At 39.1% G+C, this 18,739-nt stretch overlaps 2 protein-coding genes across 7 annotated transcripts; one reads left to right on the top strand and one right to left on the bottom strand.

Annotated features, from left to right (window-relative positions):
- The first annotated feature begins 29 nt into the window (after nt 1-29).
- On the top strand, nt 30-15,759 carry lmx1al (LIM homeobox transcription factor 1, alpha-like). 2 transcript variants are annotated; one of them, XM_040040246.1, is made up of 9 exons: nt 30-426; nt 2,247-2,335; nt 3,154-3,340; nt 12,580-12,812; nt 13,240-13,403; nt 13,542-13,619; nt 13,702-13,822; nt 13,926-14,081; nt 14,210-15,759. In XM_040040246.1, exons 1-9 carry the CDS (start codon nt 383-385, stop codon nt 14,365-14,367), a joined length of 1,230 nt encoding a protein of 409 aa, XP_039896180.1. In that variant the 5' UTR covers nt 30-382; the 3' UTR covers nt 14,368-15,759. The 2 variants fall into 2 exon arrangements, with proteins under 2 accessions (XP_039896180.1, XP_039896172.1); XM_040040238.1 differs by having other exon boundaries at nt 13,899-14,081.
- LOC120739034 (coiled-coil-helix-coiled-coil-helix domain-containing protein 5) lies at nt 12,110-18,636 on the bottom strand. Of its 5 annotated transcripts, XR_005697103.1 has the most exons (7): nt 18,402-18,636; nt 18,069-18,209; nt 17,814-17,965; nt 17,565-17,647; nt 15,753-15,855; nt 13,939-14,076; nt 12,110-13,495 (listed from the first exon to the last, which is right to left on the bottom strand). XR_005697103.1 is itself a non-coding variant. In XM_040040680.1 (4 exons), coding segments are annotated over exons 1-4 (324 nt in total). In that variant the 5' UTR covers nt 18,404-18,634; the 3' UTR covers nt 17,407-17,618. The 5 variants fall into 5 exon arrangements, 1 of the variants encoding a protein (XP_039896614.1); XR_005697102.1 differs by lacking the exon at nt 15,753-15,855; XR_005697101.1 differs by lacking the exons at nt 12,110-13,495; nt 13,939-14,076; nt 15,753-15,855 and adding an exon at nt 15,945-16,177 and having other exon boundaries at nt 18,402-18,634.
- Nucleotides 18,637-18,739: the final 103 nt, after the last annotated feature.

The raw sequence follows: 18,739 nt of genomic DNA, 5'->3' as shown, positions 1-18,739 counted from the left end.
GCTGATATGTCATCACAAGTTGTTTCACCTTAGCTGTGCCCTTTTAAGTTTCCGTGTAACCTTGAGCACAAATGCAAAAGATCCTCCCCATCTGAGTTATCAATAGGCTGTATTATCACTCATCTTCCCTCATCATTTTCCGCACCTTCTCCCTCCCTCCTTTTCTGTCCATCTCCTCCCTCTGCGCCTTTTTACGCACAAAACAAGTCAGAGCGCACACACGGCTGCCGGAGAAAACAGGAGAGACAATAGGCAGTACTTCGGGTCATCATGGTATTTGGATTTTTACCGTAGGCAACATGCTCGGCGCTTTGTGAGGTACAGGTGGATAATCTGCGATCGCGTCTGTTCATTTACTAGTCTAAAGTTTCCCCAGGTTTTAATGTTGCCAACCGAGATTTCAGGAGGAGTGTGTTTCACCTCAAGGTAGGTCTCCGCAACTCAAGAACAGGTTGTCACTGAAGGCAGCCTCGTGATTTCCAAATAACCGTGTTGCTTGAATTGATGTGCATTTCGTGTTCCAGCAGCAGCGCGTGCTTAGATCCAACATTATTAGGGGTCTTTTGACAAATACACGGGATAAAGGATTAAATCCTGATGACCTTGCTGTCTGTTATGTTTTATGATCTTCGATCTTTAATGTATTGGCACAAGCATGTGAAATAGTCTTAAAAATATGATGCTAAAGGGAACCAGCTGCTTTACAGACTGCAAGCCGCTTTTAGAGTATTATAATAATAATCATTATTATTATTATGTTCGTTTACAGTAGTTTTTAACGTGACTTGAATTCAGCAATCACATCTACAACTCAACTTTGTCTTTTACTTTTGATGGCACGAGGGAAGGTCTGACTTTTCATAGTTTCCAGCTATTTATTACAAACAGCTTGTAAACAAATCTCTGAAAATAGAAAGGCTGTTTGTTGCATTAAACAGAGATTGGCTTTTTAGCATTAATTTGAATGCAGTTAACATTCAGCTTTAAAGAAAACATTGTTCATCCTCATAAATATGACAGTTTTGCTTTCTTTAATTGTAGCTCCAGGTGACTTGCGGGAAATCCAGAAATCGTTATTACTTCGATATTGATGATCACAGCACCGGCTTTTAGCGTCGACGTGTAATTATTGGTGCTTTACACAAGTGTATCATGAATGTATTCAACCCGCAATTAGGAAAAGTGCCAAATCAGATTAGTTGTATTTACATAAGTCATTTGGTGTTATCTAATTACTTCACTTTCTAAGGCAACAATCCATTTTATATTCCCTGTATTTTACAGGTTCACCCTACAGGCCCCTCAAATGTAGAAATCAATAGGGTTCCTTACAATTATCGCAATAATAAGAACATACACAAATCTAGTGTGTTATTCATTTAAAATATAGACTATCATTATATTATTATACTTTACACAAAACACTAGAATCTGGTGACACCAGTGCTGAGAAACTCCAGCCTGCAGAAAAACATCAAAGAAAGTTTTCGTCAGTGTTTCCACAACTAATTTATTTTTATTTGAATCTTTCGCCATTTTTGCTTGTTTTTTCTGTCCTCTTTCATTTTTGTTTGTTTGAGCAGGTAAATTAGTAGAATACAAAATGCCGTCCGAAAAGTTTCTCTTTTCGTTATCCGTTTTGATTTAACGGGTCAATTAAAAAAAAATACTGTAAAGAATAAAATGGAAACATTGCACATTTTACAATTAACCTGATCATATATATATATGATTAAAACAATTTCAACACAAAAAAATTAAATTTAAACCAATATAAATCTAAATATGTATTTTTTGCTTGTCTTACATTTTTTGCATTAGAACTGTTAATTTGTTATTATTTCTTAAAAGAAACCATAAAATGCACGATACATATAAATTGCCTTGCACCATTAGAAGTAGAATATATAATGCAGAAGTTATAGCTTATTGCAAAGTTTGAAATACAATTTGATGCTCGTAAAAAATCCCTTTCAATTAGAATTTTTGTTGGAAGAGAAACATTCTCAAATTCTCTTTTTTATCGTGTTTTTTTCTCCTGCAATTAATAAGCTTGTGCAATCCAGTCTGTAGGTGTGTATTTTTGATTCAGTCTGATTTTAAATAATGGTGGCATAGACAGTCCTATTATAAAATAATGAAATAAAAAAAACGTCTCTCTTACCAATCCCCTTATTTTTAGGTTGATTTACTATAGCATGGTTCCACTGATATTTTAGATAGAAATGGTTCGTTTTTGTCTCTAGCGATCACACTGAGGGGAGGAGAGAAGGGATGAAAACAGAGGAGAGCCAGCAGTCCTGTCTGCAGCAGCCTCCATCCTCCACGCCTTTCGGTAAGTCCGACAACCGATACACTATACAGTGAGTATAATAATCACAGGATGAGCTTTTTGGATTAATTTATCATCTATGAAAATCATGAAGACCACAAATAAGAATATCAAAGCATTTGATCCTGTCCATTTTGTCCGCGTTTTTAGGATCCTATAGACATTCAGGCCTAAGATTATAACAGAAAAAAATATTATTTAAAAATGAATAAATAAATAAAATATAATATTGATTCAGTTTTTTAACAACCAACACAACATTAGACTATTATCGTAATACTGGGCTTACCCTATGAGGAACAAAATGCAACAAAGCCAAGGTTATCATATGTTGTAACATATGACTTATGTTACCCTAACGTAAGAATTAAAATAATGATATAATAAAAGCAAGATCGACTGTTTTTAAATGTAAATAATTCAAGCTGATCGTTCACATAAAGTCGAAATAGGAATGAAATAAACAAATATCCAGATGTTAAATATCCAGATTTTTGATTGAGAAAATTAATATCCAACACCGAGGTTGCCATAAACTTTTGTGCGAAGTATGCGCCTGTCATTTTCCATCCATGCGAAAGAGAACATCGGTTTTTCTATGCCAGATTGCATATACAAACGATTGCATATACACACAGTATACACACGCGTTGGTCGATTGAATAAAACGTGTTTTATTGCATTATCGATGACCATGATGCAGGGAAATTTAGAAGCATGCTACTTTATACGGCTGGAGTTACACTGTGGAAACTTGGCCAGTATCTTGGCTTTTGCCTTCTCTCAATCTCTCTGTTCATGCTTTGATATGTTCCCTTCAGGTCCAGAGTACAGAGGAGGAGAGGTGTGTGCGGGCTGCGAGTCTCCCATCGCCGACCGCTTCCTGCTGCGCGTGAATGAGCGTTCCTGGCACGAGACCTGTGTCAAGTGCGCCGTGTGTTTAAGCGCGCTCACTGGGACTTGTTACAGCCGGGACCGCCTGCTGTACTGCAAGCACGACTATGAAAAGTAAAAACACACACTCACAAACACACATGCTCACACACAGACATACACACACTGTCAGTTCAAGGATAACACAGCCTACGAATTTAGGTTGGGAAATTCCCTGTGACTAAAACAAGCTTTATCTCGTGCTGAAAATAATTTACATAATCTGCAAAGAAATACAGTTGCATAATAATGGAAAGAATAAAGTTAATTGTACGTTGAAATGTAATTATAATTCTCAATTTGGTCAGAGTAAGTTTACTTATGGAGACTATTTTAAACATTTTAGTTTTGCCTACTCAATCAAACTGAACTGATGTTAGCCAGTCTCCTGTTTCCAAGCTAAACAGGTTTTGGGACTTCAAATTGAGAGGTAATTGTTATATAAGTATAGTGACATACTAATCTTGTAACATTTGCTGATGTGATATTATTGTGTTACTGACACACACACACACACACACACACACACACACACACACACACACGCAAGGAGAGAGTGAGAGAGAGAACAGTGAAGTTGAACTTCTGTTTAAAACAGATGAGGAACACGTCTTTCATATTTTACATCTACTGGAAGTCTTTTGTTAGACTTAACAGCATCTATCAATGTGCCAACAAAAGATGTAGTAAAATGTTAATCACTGCAAGAGCACGTGTGATTTTAATTCTGAAAAATTAATGTAGGTGTCAAGAAAGGAGATTATTTAGACTGTACAAATGACCTGCACATAAATCAATCCTCACACTGAACAAATCTGGTTAAATAATATTAATGAAACTTTAACGACTTAGCTTAGAGATGAGGAAGACTTATGAAGTTGAGAAATGAGAGTAGCAAATACAGGCTACATGTTGTACTAATGTTTGGAAAAAAAACTTTACAAATTTCTATAACAGAAATTTGTGTAAAAATACATGGGCCTTTAAATTGAAAATCCACATTCAATCCGAAACATCTATCATTATAGACAATGCTGGATTTGTGTGTCAAACCTATGTGGCTTTACTTAAATTCAAGATACCCAGAGGGTCAGTGTGCTTACAATTTCACATTTTTGGAATTGAGCCACAACCAATATAAGATATGAAAACTGACTGAATGTATGCATTGCTCTCCTATCAGAATATATTCTGATGGGAATTTTAGTAGCAGTTTTAATAGCTTATTTTTGCTTATTGATCTGGTCTTTTCACAAAGGCAAAGACTACTTCCCTTGTTTTTAAGTTTACAATCTTAAACTTGTAAGTTTAAGATATAAACCTTGAATAGCAGTGGCAACAGCCCTTGCCACTGCTATTCAGTACCTTGTAGTACAGCATCTGGACACACTACAATATATTGCAATGTATAAGTTCAGAGATTTTTTTTTTCTTTAATGGCTCACTCCACTGTACATTTTTGTGGCCATTCTACATTTTAACTTTGGCTGCTTTGTGTGTGCTGTGGTCACTGGGTGTGCCTGCAAAGGAAGCTCCAGGGATGGACAGCTTAAGGACGAGTCTGCAGCTTGTTATCATTGTTATGAAAAGTGTCAGACGGCATCCAGCAGCACAGACTCTCCCACTGTACCTGACATCTGGAGGAGAGTGAGGGAGAGAGAAAGAGAGGGAGGGGGGGGGGGGGAGAGGGGGGGGGGGGACTGGGATGAAAGTCCATTGTGTGACGTTTATCTGGAAAAATGAGTGGGAAACTTGGAGGCAGTAGTACCATAACTGAAGAACTGGGCTCATTTTCAGTGATGGAATGAAAAAGTATATTTGCTCTCACTGTGTAATGACTGTAATTGCAGATCCAAATTAATAGTCAGAGGCTCATTCACTATGTTGTTGATTTAGTCCCCTATACATTGCATATGCCTTGTTGCCTTGTTGTGTGAGTCGGTGCCAGACTTGGCACACAGTTATGCCCGTGACCTTCAGTGGATAGGCAACAATGTCTCCTTGTTTTCCCAGCAGTCTGTCCATCAGCGCCTTACTCTACACCCCCACCACCTCCATCTAGAGCAGGTGTGTGATAACCATGTCCAAGAATTTGGAATGTGCATAAGAATTTTAGGGGAATTTGTACAATTATTAGTGGATACCAGGATATGGATTTGAGTATCCATATCCATATCCTGGTACGGATACTCAAATCCTGCTTCAGACAGGAAAATGCACATCATTTCAGTGCTGTCACTGCATGCTGATGAGTTTACTTTGTCAGGAATTGTAAGGAGTTAGATTAACTGAATTCACTGAAAAATATGTGAATGTAATGCATTAATTGAAAAATGGCATTTTGCAAGCAGGCTTGGGTTTTTAATATTGGGATGTCTTCCTTGTGCACTATCTCCGGCTAGTCCAAATATATGTTTTTTAGTCACAAACAGACCAGACCAAACAGTGCATGGTGCATGTGCTTTTTTTAATCATAGTTTTCTTTTAATATATGAAAAAGAAACAAATACAAAATGTATTTGTGGGTAGGCATATGTTTTTAATTAATCTATCTGGTCTTCACGAAAAAGAAAGCACACGCAGATTCAAATGAGAAAGGAAATCAAATTTTCAAATGTTACCCATCCTCCACCCTGATTCGTGTGGCGTTAACTGCCTCCAAGGCAAAGGTTTGTTCAACATTTGCATGTTTAATGCTTTTGAAGGATACATTGCTTCTGTATTACTGTACACTGATTATCAAAAAGTCAATATAAGGTTTCAAAATATCTGATGATTTTTTAAACATCTTATTTATTTATTTATGTATTTGGGGTTGCGGGGCAGGTGAACCATAATCATAGTCTGCTCGGTTCTGAGAATGCCTCAGAACACCCTCATTGAATCTTAAGTATGTCACTCTCATTCACATTAAGTATGTGAACATAAATAAGCACATCATTACTATTTATTTAATAAAACAAAAATAAAATAAAACAAAATAAAACTGGAGGTATGCCTTTTTAGTAGTGCCAGTTTTAAGTTTCCCTGGTCTCAATCTGTTATGGAAATGAAGGGATTTAGACACAACTCAAGTGCATCTTGTGGATTTTTCTTGTGGATTTATTTTTGTTTTGAAACCTTGAGAAATTCTCTGGAACTCCATCCTGTTATGGACCAGATGTTCAACATGAGGCACTAGAATAAGACTTCGCTGCACACAAATTCCCCTTAAGGTTGTTTTTACGCACAGGCGCAATACATTCCATTTACTGGCACAATGGACAGTTATACAAATCTGGCTAGAAAAAGTTAGGAAGTGATAATTTTACAAAACTTTAAATGGAATTTTTCAATGATGTTACTTTTCTGACAAAATTATTAATAGTACAGCACTCTAGTTGTACTGTATGTTAATATAATTACAATTAAACTAAAAACAGACTTTTTTAAAGCTGTTTAGGCATAATCCTAAAACTGGTTATTATGATTCCTTGTCAAAGTGACAATTATAAAACAAGTGTTCTCTTCTCAATAGTACTGAACCCAAACAGCAGCTGAGGGTAGTCTGGCTGTGAGAAGCCTCCAAACTCCCTTGAAAGCCACATAAAGGCAGCTCCAGCTCTGTGAAAAACAGGTCACAAGGGTGGATATTCACTAAACCTTGAGTTTAATGCCTCACGCTGTGGGGTGGAGGGCACAGAGACTACATCTAAGTTTACAAACCCTCTCACCACAGACATAGGGAGGGAGGCCTAGCGGCCACAGTTATAGAATCATCCTCTGCTGACCGAGTAGTTAGACGTGAGTCTAACACTAACGACCTGAAAGAGTATCCTCTCAGTGCATTTATGCGAGTGATCGTCTAAGTCTGAGGTTAGAAATCACATCTTTTACCCATTCTCCCTTCTATACCTCCACCCCACCAACCGTTTCGCTCCCTATCTCTCTATCGGTTACCTCGTTCATCACTGTCTGCTTTGTAATAATATTTCTCTATTCCAAACCTCATTTCCTTCTTGTTGAGATTGATAGCAGCGATGACACCAAACAGTTTATCTCCGCGTTTATCCCTTGTTTTCTCTTAATCGCCCCCCCCTCCAGTGCTCCTTTGTCTCTCAGGAGGGGAATAGGAGGAGGTGGCAGGGTGGCTGATTGGGTACAGTGCTAATTGCCCAGCTCTGGCTGTCCTGGGTTGACAGGTCTGATACTGGGCTGCAGGGAAATACTATTACAGATAATTATGCAATGATATGTCAGTGGAAATACGAACCCTTATTCCTATAAGCCTAAAATGAGTCACTATTGACGTAAAAGAAAAAAAAGAACATTGACCATTTTAAAACATGTCAACCATAACAGAGTTTGACAAAGGAGAAGACAAAATAATTTGTCTTTGTAGACACCAAACCATGACAGCGTGAGGGTGGAGGCAGAAATCTGAGCAATTTTAGGTTAAATAACTGGAAATTTCAGCTCAGACAGAGTAAGGTTTATAGCTCATTGTTGGTGAAGGCAAATGTAGCTTTTCTGCTCTGGCTGTACATCATATACACATGCAATGCTCAAAAGTTGAAGTACTTCTCTCTCACCTAAGAGTCTTATATTAGCTACACCTGCAGCTCAACAGATGATGGTTGGAGGCTTGCCAGATGAGAATAAAGTGCGGATGGATGGGTTTTTGAGCTTTGATGGTGTGCTGTTGAAAAACAGTCTGATTTGATGGCATAAATGAAAGAGCATCAGGGAGAACTGTCACTGATGGAGAAAGGGTTCAAAATAGGTTAAAGAAGGAAAGGACAAGGTGTGGGAGAGTTTTAAGGACAGAACGGCTTCAGGCCAGGGCAAATTTTTGTCTGCGTATGTGTGTAGATGGTGATGGTGGTGGTGGTGAGGGGGTGATATTGCCACTGTTTTTGCATAATGTGAGATGAGACCCCATCATCTTTCCTCCCCCACAACAATTTTATAACAGACAGCTAATAAATGTTTCATGGCAGAACAAGCTGCTCGCCTCAGCTTTATTAAATCTGAGATAATAAAAGCAGAGAGGGAGAGGAAAAAAGAGAGTGCGAATAGGGGGTCGCACCAGAGAGGGAGAGATAGGGAGATCGGCGTAGACTTCTCGCAAATCGACCGGCTGTATCTCCTGTTTCTGGGGCAACGGGTCCCGCTGTCCCCCGCCACCCCCTCCCCGCTGCTTCCCGCTCCGCCAGAGACAGACAGGAAATGAGAAACGGGCAGACAGGATATTGCGTTCTGGTGGCCTGGGGATTAACTGTTTTATCTAAACTAACACACACCCACTCACACACACACAAACACACATCTATATCCTGACACATAGCATTCATTCTTGGTAGCATCAGGTGTAACTCACAGCCACACACCCAGAGACACATATCATGCATGCAGAGACCATGCACATCGTGCAGGTATTTGGTTGTTACTTTACACAGGAAAAGTCTTGAATATTATATACATCAGTGCTGCTCTCATGTAGAGCTGGTCATTACCAAGATTTACTGCAAGAGTCACAACATGTAACTTTATAACTGTGGGACTGCCTCAGTGTGCACAAATACCTCTAAAGATCTATTCTATGTACTGTTGGCCCTTGTGTCCGTTGGATAGCAAGTATTATATACATGTTGCACATTTTTAGAGCATGCATTGACCTTGTTACTGCACTGATGCATGGATGGACGTGGTGCACAGATGCAGCATCTGTCACCGTTTTATTGATGTTTGTACCCAGGCACCTTATCTATGTTTACACTAACTGTGCATATTTGTGTTTATGTGTGCATGCGGCTGTATATATAGCCGTGTGTTTGTATGCATGACTTTACTATATATATCTATATCTATATCTATATCTATAGATATATATATATATCTTTAAACCTGTGTATTTCTCTATGAGAGTGTGAGTGAGTGGTGGCAGGGTAGCAAGTATCGTGGGGAATGCTGGGAGATTTTAATAACACAGAAGCAGTGCAGGGAGATTTAATAAAAGGAGATGATGTGATTACTGAACCCTGGCTCTGAGCCATTTTGCTTCACAGAGCAATATCCGCCAAAAGTGCACACACACAATTCCACACACACAGACACACACACACAAACGCACACACTCCACACACATCTAAGAAATTGATACTAAACAGAATACAACTTAAAACTAAGATTGATGCATATCATTTGTACTTTTTGCATCTGTAACGTGAATCTTCTATTATACCTTCATTGTCGCACACTACGGTCACATATGTGGGAATCACAAGCTAGGACATCTAAACCTCTGCTTATCACACCTTGTGAGAAAGAGATCCATCTTAAACTATAGGTCAAAAATCAAAATGAGTGACAATGGTGGTGGATCCTTGGTGGTGAAAGTTAAATTTATCTAAGTTAGGTTCTTTTGGTCTTGGTGACCAAAAGACCAAAGCTTAGTGCAATAAGAGAAACTCCTTAAAAAGAGAGTTAGTATAACCAAACCTGTACCTGTATAAATATTCATCAGTTATGAAAGCAAGTGCAACAACTGCAGTTGCTCTGAGACACATACATATTTATGGAATGATTGTATTGCAGACCAGACAATGTCATGCTTGTCACAGCTCTCAGGCAAAACAATGCCACATGACACAGCTTAGGGAGGTGATGAAGATTGTGTTGTGATGTTTGTATGCCTAGGCTCTGCAATAAACAAAAGGGAAAGACCTGATTATACCAATACTTACAATACAGCACCTTTTTCTGCCTCTCTACACTTGATCTCGTAATCAGTGAGCTTGTAATTAGCCATGCCCCGTAACCCCTCCAAAATCCATGGCATTGAGCATAAAGTTGCCTAGAGCCAGTCTTTATAATGTTTTGTACATCACACGCTCTAAAGGTTGATCATTACCTTCAGCCTCCTGTGAGCACTTGCAACTCTATTCTACGCATTCGCGCATATATCATATTATTACTTCATTAAAGTAAAGCTGTCTAAATCCAAAGCAAAGAGGTTTTTTTAAACTATCTATTCGCTTAGCTTTCAGCACAGCTGTTCCTTAATATACATCAGCTGTCTGACTTCTAGTTTTCACTTTTTTGAATTGTACACATTAAAAAGTTAAAACAAAATTAAGAACATAAATAACTATGTAACACCCAACATACCAGAAAAAATATAGATATTAACCCATACCATAGAGACTTATTATTTTTAATGATTTAAAATAAAGAACTCAAGATGAATTTGACAAATTTACTCAAGCACTGGAACCTGGGCTGCATGTGTGGCCATGTTTGACTAGAATGTATAAATCCTGTAAAGTTAAATTCACCTTAATCGTATGATTGCTCTTTATCCGTCATGCCCGTAGTGATTTTTTGGAAACTGCACCCTGGTCAGGCCCATGTGTGAATGATACTTCTATTAGAGGGATTATGCTGATCTACTTACAGACCCCCCTCTGTGGCAGTTGCCCCAAGTTTCCTTTATTTGCCATGTTGAGTAAATTCCTACCGTGCTGTGTACACCCCTGATTAGGGAGTGTGGGACTTAACCACCAACCTCATCAATCTTGTGTCAAGCAACCCTGACGATTCTGTTTTGTTGTTTTTTGTTCCCGATGAAAGGACGTATTTGAAATGCTGAGAGTGAGGCTGTGCAGAGCGGTGTGATGATTGCGCCCTTTTGTAGCATGCATGTTCTGTACCACATGTTATGATTGACATGTGCGTTATTGCAGGAATTTTACAGTGGAAGCATCTTTCTAAAATGCAATGTAATGTTACTGTGACTAAGTAATTTAAGCAACATTTAGTCAAACACAAGGTCCTATCATAATAGTCTTTGTATGGTTGCTTATAGGAGTATTGTGTTTGCTTTATGATGTTAAGTTAGTGACACTGTCATTTGGGGATATTTGGGGAGCGTTTGGCAGATGGATTGAGAAAGATTAGCTGTAGCAGCTGCGTTTGGGACAGAATCACAGATTAGGAGCTCTAATGTGCAGACCTGGCTCCTTCTTTACTCTCCAGATTTGGGCAGCAACACCTTCCTATCACTCAGTCAGGGAGCGTCAACACTTCAGTCTTCATCCCTTCTTCCCCCCATTCCCTCCCTTCCCATCCTCCCTCCTTTCTTAACAGGGTTTGTGTTCCATTGTGCTGCTATTTCTGTATACATCAACCTTTATCTGTTTCACACCCATGTTCAGGCTTCCTCGTAACTTTTCCCACTGAAGAATTGTAATGACGATCAAGAATATTTCCTAATCATAGATGTGTTGCACCACTGCTTTGATGATATGGTGAATGTGAGTAACTATCCAAATATATATATACTGATACTCGGTGGGTGAGTGTGTGCAAATGTGGTGATGGTGTGTGTGTGTGCGTGCATATGTGCATGTGTGCGCGTGTGTGTGTGTGTGTGTGTGTGTGTGCGTGTGTGTGTGTGCGTGCATAAGTGAGAGGAGAGAGATTAACCCCATGCTATCCCCAATCCCTGGTTATGAGTTTACAGCGTCTGTCTGGCCATCTCACTGTTTAAACAACAATCTAATTAATCCTGTCTTTATTAGTTTCAGTGAACTGGGGAGGCAGGCTGGGAGGGCATGAGGGAGAACTGGGAATGCTGGCAGAAAGTACTGAATACTGAGGAGGGAAGGGGAGGAAACCAAGTGCAAGAGCAGGGATTTGAGAGGAATTTAATGGCATAGATTTGGGCCCTGTGAATAGAAATAGGGATGTGCAAGAGATTGTCATGTGGGAGAGAAAGTTAGGGGTTGTAACATAGCACAGGAGGAGAGATGGGGGGACAAAAGAAGGAAAGTGGTCATGGGGAAAAGTAATAGACCTGAGAAAGACTGTTTTAAGCTTTATTCACTGAGTTAAATACATAAATTGTGGGCAATATATGGACAGAGTGGAGTTCACTTCACCAAGGAAATCTTAACATTTAAGGATTTAAATGGGGAAAAACTCTCCACAGACATCTTTTTAAGAAGCTAACTACTGCCCCCTACTGTGAGAATGTTAAAAATAAAAAAAACAATGTAATAATACAGACTACTGTAACCCATCTAACAGATGTTCACCTTGTTGCACTGTGAATTGGGTAATGCTTATAGGACCTTTAATTAAGAGACTATGCTAATCTCCAGAATCATTGGCGCTAAGGGTAAATGTGTCAGAGCTTCTTGTTTGTGCTGCCATCTTTAATTAATTTACTTCTTATTCTAAGCTGCTAGACTGTTATCATGCCATGTTTCACAGTTTATGGATGTATCCATGAAAATATAAGCCCATGTGTGTACGTTTCTGTGCCCCTCCAGGCTTTTTGTAAGAAAGTGCAGTGCCTGCTTGCAAGTCATTGGACGTTCTGAGCTGATAATGCGTGTGCTAGGCCAGGTATACCACCTGGGCTGCTTCAGCTGCTGTGAGTGTGAACGTCGGCTGCAGAGAGGTGATGAGTTTGTGCTGAAAGAAGGCCAGCTGCTCTGCCGCATGGACTATGAAAAGGAGAGGGAAATGCTGGCTGCCATCAGCCCTACACCAACTGAATCAGGTAAAGCAGGTTTCTTCGGAGGATACATAATAAAGGTCAAAATTACTTTTCTTGGGGAAATAATCTTTCTTTTTACACTCATGCCTTTAGTCAAAATCAATCATTTTCATCCCCTTTAAATGAGTAAACAGTATTTGAAAGAAAAACCTTAATATTTAAGACAAAAGCAGTTTCAAGAAAAAAAACAAAAAACAAAAAAGTTTCAAGCTTCTTCCTTTTTAAAAATTTTAAATGAAGGCGCAATTATTGAATTTCAAATAGTGAGGATAGTTTTCAGCAGTATGTTGAAAGTAATTTAAGCAGTACCATTTTCTTCCATGAGAACGAACAAACTGTTACTGTAAACTACATGGAAAATATTTGTTTCAAATGTCACTGTTTGCAGAGCATTGTTCCGATTGTGCTATTGTTTACTTAACTTGCTCAGTAAAAAGTGAGGATGAGGATGGTGGAGGAGGCTCCGGAGGAGGGAAAGGTGGTGATGAAGGCAAGGAGCACAAGCGTTCAAAACGTCCACGCACTATCTTGACCACACAGCAGCGGCGTGCTTTCAAGGCCTCCTTTGAAGTGTCAGCCAAACCATGCCGTAAGGTGGGTTGTTGGTCTTGTCAGTATGCCACAAGATACTCCTGGTCATGCTTTCCAAACTTCATTTTTCAAGGGTATGGCTGCTGTGTTTGGCACTGTGAAGTTAAGATTTTTAAAACAATTAAAAACTCTGTCCTCTAGGTGAGAGAGACACTGGCTGCAGAGACTGGGCTGACAGTGCGTGTTGTTCAGGTGTGGTTTCAAAACCAGAGAGCCAAGGTAAGACTTTATAGTTTTCCTAAAGGCATGCTCACAAAAGCACAAAGAGAAAATTTGTACACCGTGTGCTTTTGTGCGTCAGATGAAAAAGTTAGCTCGCCGACAGCAACAGCAGCAGCAGCAGCAGCAGGAACAAGAGCAGCTGGGAGGCACCAGGAGGGGACCGAGCAGAGGGGGCCGCCAAAGCAATGACGACAGCGAGGGTAAGAGCTTTGAGTACCAGTACAAGATCAAGAAGGAAAGAAAAAAAGATGGAAAGAAAGACTGGTATGGTTAAAGTTTTGGGCGTTTTGAATCTTTATATAGATGGATCTAGTACCCATGGCATGGATGGGATGCTGGGATATCCATCTCTGCCACGTCAGCAGCTCCTTGCTCTGGACCCCAACATTTATGGTGGAGAGCCATTTCGACATGGGCTTACACCACCTCAACTGAATAGCGAGCAGCTCCACTCCTATGGTATGACAGAAAGACAAAGATAAAAGTTACAAAAAAAATAATAACTTGCTTTTACTTTTTTTTTTTCTTGCTCTCACTAAAAACTCTTTCACTTCAGCTGTCCACACTCTCCTTCCTTTTGACTGCAGACTCAGAAACAGTGTTCCATGACCTGGACAGCGATGGAAGCCTTGGTCACCTTGGCGACTGCCTCTTAGCAACAGGGGAGGGCGGTCTCCTGGCAGGGCGAGTGGGAAATCCCATCGACCGTCTGTACTCCATGCAGAACTCTTATTTCACCTCCTGACCCTTATAAACTGTCACTCTTTCCCCTCCTGTTTCACCTTTCACCTCAGAGATGCAGCTAATGGAGTCTGTCCATCAACATGCCTGTGGGACCATTCTCCATGAAACACCCTACAGCCAAACACACTTACGAGCTTTTATCACAGGCTAACATCAATTAGACATAGTTAGTCATAATATCAATTTGCAGCAGATTAACATAGTGATCCCACATCTTTCCCAGATAAGAATCACATGCTGGAAATACAGACACTGTAAATGTCCAAGATAAAGGACCTCAGTTTACTCTGTTGTATTTATGTAATGTTTAATGAAAAATGCTTCATGGCACTTTCCAACAAAAAAAATTAAGACACTTATACCTATCAATATGTATATCACGAATTACAGATGATAATTGGTTGTTGAAAGTGAATTCATCAATCAAATCACATATAATTAGCAGTCTTGGCAGGTCTGATTGGCAGCTGAGGGTTTAAATTAAATTAGTATATTGCATTACTTTTTGTTTTGTTTTGCCAGGACTAGAGTAGTTATTGTGTGAATGACTGCAGCGTATACAGCACTGTATATGGATTGGAGTACACTTTTGCTCTCAGGTTAGTGTGTATGTTTGTGGAACCTGAGCCACAACTCAGGATATTGTGCTGGATAGGATGACAATTTAACTTGCCCAATGACTTGAAGGACAGAGATTGCAAAGAAATTCTGTGAAAAATTATTTCAAACTATATCCTTGGTTTTTCATACTGCATGACTGGTAAAATATGGACCAAAAAAAGTGTTTTTTTTTAGCATTTAGCTATAAACTCTACAGGGTCATTTGAGGAGCCTTATGCGGAAACAGGGTTGTTTAAGTGGTTATCGTTTTAGTTTTCCTTTCCCTTTTATAATGTGATCACTCAAAAACAGTGCAGTAAATTTCAACTCTTTGGTATATAATTCCCCAAATGAAGGATACCGGGTACATGAAGGTACTCCAAATGTAAATGTGTGTATGACTGTGTTATAATTAACTGTTGTAGTCACAAACTGTAATAATTTCCTTCTCAGAAAGTCACATTAGGTAGGTATTTCGTATCTTCTTATGTGATAATCAGCAAATATTTAAACTGTAGCATGATATTTATGTGCCACAAGTAGGTATGAAGAAATAGCCTCCAAATTCAAGTGTTGCAGAAGGCATCAGGATCAGAATCATGAAGTGGTGCAGAATAAAATAGGATTAGGGTGAAACTCTTTTCATTTAGAAGCCAGTAATTGGCTACAGCCTGTGACATTCCTTCCTGACATTATGTTTGACTCTGATAACTGACTCATGGTGTTTTTAAAGTGATAATATTGTGAATGTAACTTATTTGTGCAGTAGATGAGTTCTTATCTTACTTTTTGATCAGTGACTGCCAGGTGATGTGCTTTGAATGTAATGTTGCCGTATCTTCAATACAATCTGCGGTTTCGTCTTTGAACAACACTTGGCTTCTTTGTCCTAAATACAATAAATGATGACGCATTTATCACTTGCTCAAATGGTATGAAACAAAGATGCACTTTAAAAGCAAGGAATCAGTTTCCTCTCAGTCTTTCCACTCAAAACTTTAATAACTCAACCAGAAAATGTCTGTTCTGCTTAGTGGTCACAGGGTTCATAACTCAACATCCTCCCTCTGTCTCTTTCAGTAGTCCCACTGATTAGAGCTGGACAGCCCTCTCCTTTCTTCCCAGACTCCCTATTGCTCAGTCACTGAGTAGCCAGGATAGTTTGTGTGGGAGCAATACATTCCAGTTTAATATTTGACTCTGACTCAGACCTGAAGAGGGCACGGGTGGGAGGAATAGGCACAAGAAACAGAAACAATAAGAGGATGACAACATCAGAAGAGTATTAGAAGTCTAAGGTCATTTTTTTAATGAAACTGTTCAATAAATCAGTACACACCTGACTTTCTCACATTCAGAGACATAAATCTTATTTTTAAATCATAAAACTTACATGAGAAATTAGGGAATGACACAGCAATTAAATACTTCATGCAATCATGTAACTCACAGTACTAACGCAAATTTAAATAAATACAGTGTTGTTAAAAAGTATTTGCCCACTTCCTGATGTTGTCTTTTTTTTTTTTTTGCATAATTGTCACAATTACATGTTTCAGACTATCAAACAAATTTAAGACAATAATCCAATAAAGAATAAAATACACTTTGTAAATTATTTAAATTATTTAAGGGGGGAAAAGCTATCCAAACTCATGAAAAAGAAACATGAAAAAGTAATTCCTAACATCATAAAATCAACACACTATTTCAGAAGAAGAACATCCTACCAACAGTCATCCATAGTGGTGGTAGTGTGATGTTTTGGGGCTGCTTTGCTGCTTCAACACCTGAACAACTTGACTGATGGAAGCGTCATCAAGTGCACATCAAATTTGTCTGACTCCATTACCCAAGAACCTAATCAAGCACATTTGGTTTATGCATGAGGACAGTGACCCCAAGCACACAAGCAAGTGTGACCTTGCAAAAAACAAACAAAACAAAATGAAGATTTGGAGTGGCCTAGTCAATAAGGTGCTTTGGCATGACCTTAAAGCAGGTCATTCATCCTTGAAAACCCTGCAGCTCGACTGAATTAAAATGAAAGACTTATTGCCAGTCATTACAAACCCTTGATTGCAATTCTTGCTGCCAAAGGTAGCACAATCAGTTATTACATTTAGGCTTTTCAGCTAGGGTTAGGTAGGTTTAAATCAGGGGTAGGCAACTCCAGGCCTCGAGTGCCAGTGTCCTGCAGGTTTTAGATCGCACCCTGGGTTAACACACCTGAATCAAATGATTAGTTCATTACCAGGCCTCTGGAGAACTTCAAGAAATGCTGAGGAGTCATTTAGCCCTTTAAATCAGCTGTGATGGATCATGGACACATCTAAAACCTGCAGGACACCGGCACTCGAGGCCTGGAGTTGCCTACCCCTGGTTTAAATGATGATTTAACAAAATAAATGATCATTTAAAAACTGCATTTTGTATTTACTCAGGTTATCTTTGTCTAATATTAAAATGATGATGATGGTCTGAAACATGTAAATGTGATAAATATGCAAAATAAAATTAGAATACAATACTTCCCAATTCCTACTTCCTATCAGCCACTCTACATACATGTCTGGAATACATTTGAAACCAGCCCACCTGGTGGCAGTGGTGTAGATACAGGTTTTTTCTGGTAATGGAGGACATCCTGTGCTAAGATGGTTGAGATACTGGATTTGTAGCTGGAAAAGATAAAAATAATCGTTTGGTATGTTAGCAACTAAAGCTTATGCAATATTATTATTATTTTTGCAAACATGAGTGTCTTCAAAATTTGTTTTATATTATGATGCATGAAAAACCAGCATGCACAAGCTATTTCCATAAAAAACACACTGAAAAACGTACCCACTCCACTGAGGTCGACTGTCTCTGCACAGCCCAGAAAGCGAGCCACATGTGGCGAGCAGGAGACAGGTTGTCCCTGATGTTCTCTCAGGCAGTGCTCAAACTCCACAAACTCATTGGAACACTCCTGCCTGATCTTCTGGATGACTGGGCTTAACATAGTTAGGGGTTAAATTAAAATACGCCTGGAAAATATTTACAGCAGGATGCCAGAATCACTCGAGTAGGAATGATAGAACAAATAAATGGACTTACTGTGATGATGTACATTGTGCAACATTCATCTTCAGCTCGTGACACTTCTGCTGCCATGTTGATGGATTGGAGGCTACACATAACCCATACGCTTCCATTTCTTTACGGCAGTACTTTGCAGTTATATCCATAGCAGCCTGCCTAAAAGGTGACAGATTTATTTAAACCAGTGCGTGAGAACAGATAAGAACTATCACTCCTGTGTGCAGTAAATTCAACACGATAAAGTACTTTTCTGGAGGATGCAGCAAATACTTGTAATTAGTTACATTAGATTTTTTATCTAGGAAATACAACGTGTACATTGTGTAACTGATTATTTAAAATTCTTACATGTTGCTTCTTTTATGGTGTTTGAAACGAGGACGCTAATCAGCCAAGGTTACACCACCACTACTCCTGCATGTGGAACCATGCCTGGACAGGAACGCCAATGTTTCTATAATCTTATTGGTTCAGGATTGCATCAGTCACACACTCTGGCTACGCCCCTACAGTGACGTCACTTTCCTTAAAGGGGAAAGCCACTTGCTCGATTAACATGCAAATAAAGTCTACATTTTGCCAGATACACCCCTATATTTGGAAGTGTTAATGTTTTTAATGTTTACTTTAAACAGTAAATTTTACAAGCATTTCGAGTTTCGAGTCAACAACGTTGTTTTTCCCGG

The sequence above is a fragment of the Simochromis diagramma genome, unplaced genomic scaffold (assembly GCF_900408965.1).
Source record: "Simochromis diagramma unplaced genomic scaffold, fSimDia1.1 OVJJ01000321.1, whole genome shotgun sequence".
Taxonomy (NCBI): domain Eukaryota; kingdom Metazoa; phylum Chordata; class Actinopteri; order Cichliformes; family Cichlidae; genus Simochromis; species Simochromis diagramma.
This window is presented reverse-complemented; position numbering and strand designations above follow the sequence as displayed.

Coding starts and splice junctions, on each gene's coding strand:
- LOC120739034 (XM_040040680.1), bottom strand. Junction 17,966..18,068: donor GCACAATGTACATCATCACA/GTAAGTCCATTT, acceptor AACTATGTTAAG/CCCAGTCATCCAGAAGATCA. Junction 17,648..17,813: donor AGTCGACCTCAGTGGAGTGG/GTACGTTTTTCA, acceptor TATCTTTTCCAG/CTACAAATCCAGTATCTCAA.
- lmx1al (XM_040040238.1), top strand. CDS start 383: ATGTTGCCAACCGAGATTTCAGGAGGAGTGTGTTTCACCTCAAG. Junction 13,404..13,541: donor CAGCCAAACCATGCCGTAAG/GTGGGTTGTTGG, acceptor TCTGTCCTCTAG/GTGAGAGAGACACTGGCTGC. Junction 13,823..13,898: donor AAGCAATGACGACAGCGAGG/GTAAGAGCTTTG, acceptor GTATGGTTAAAG/TTTTGGGCGTTTTGAATCTT.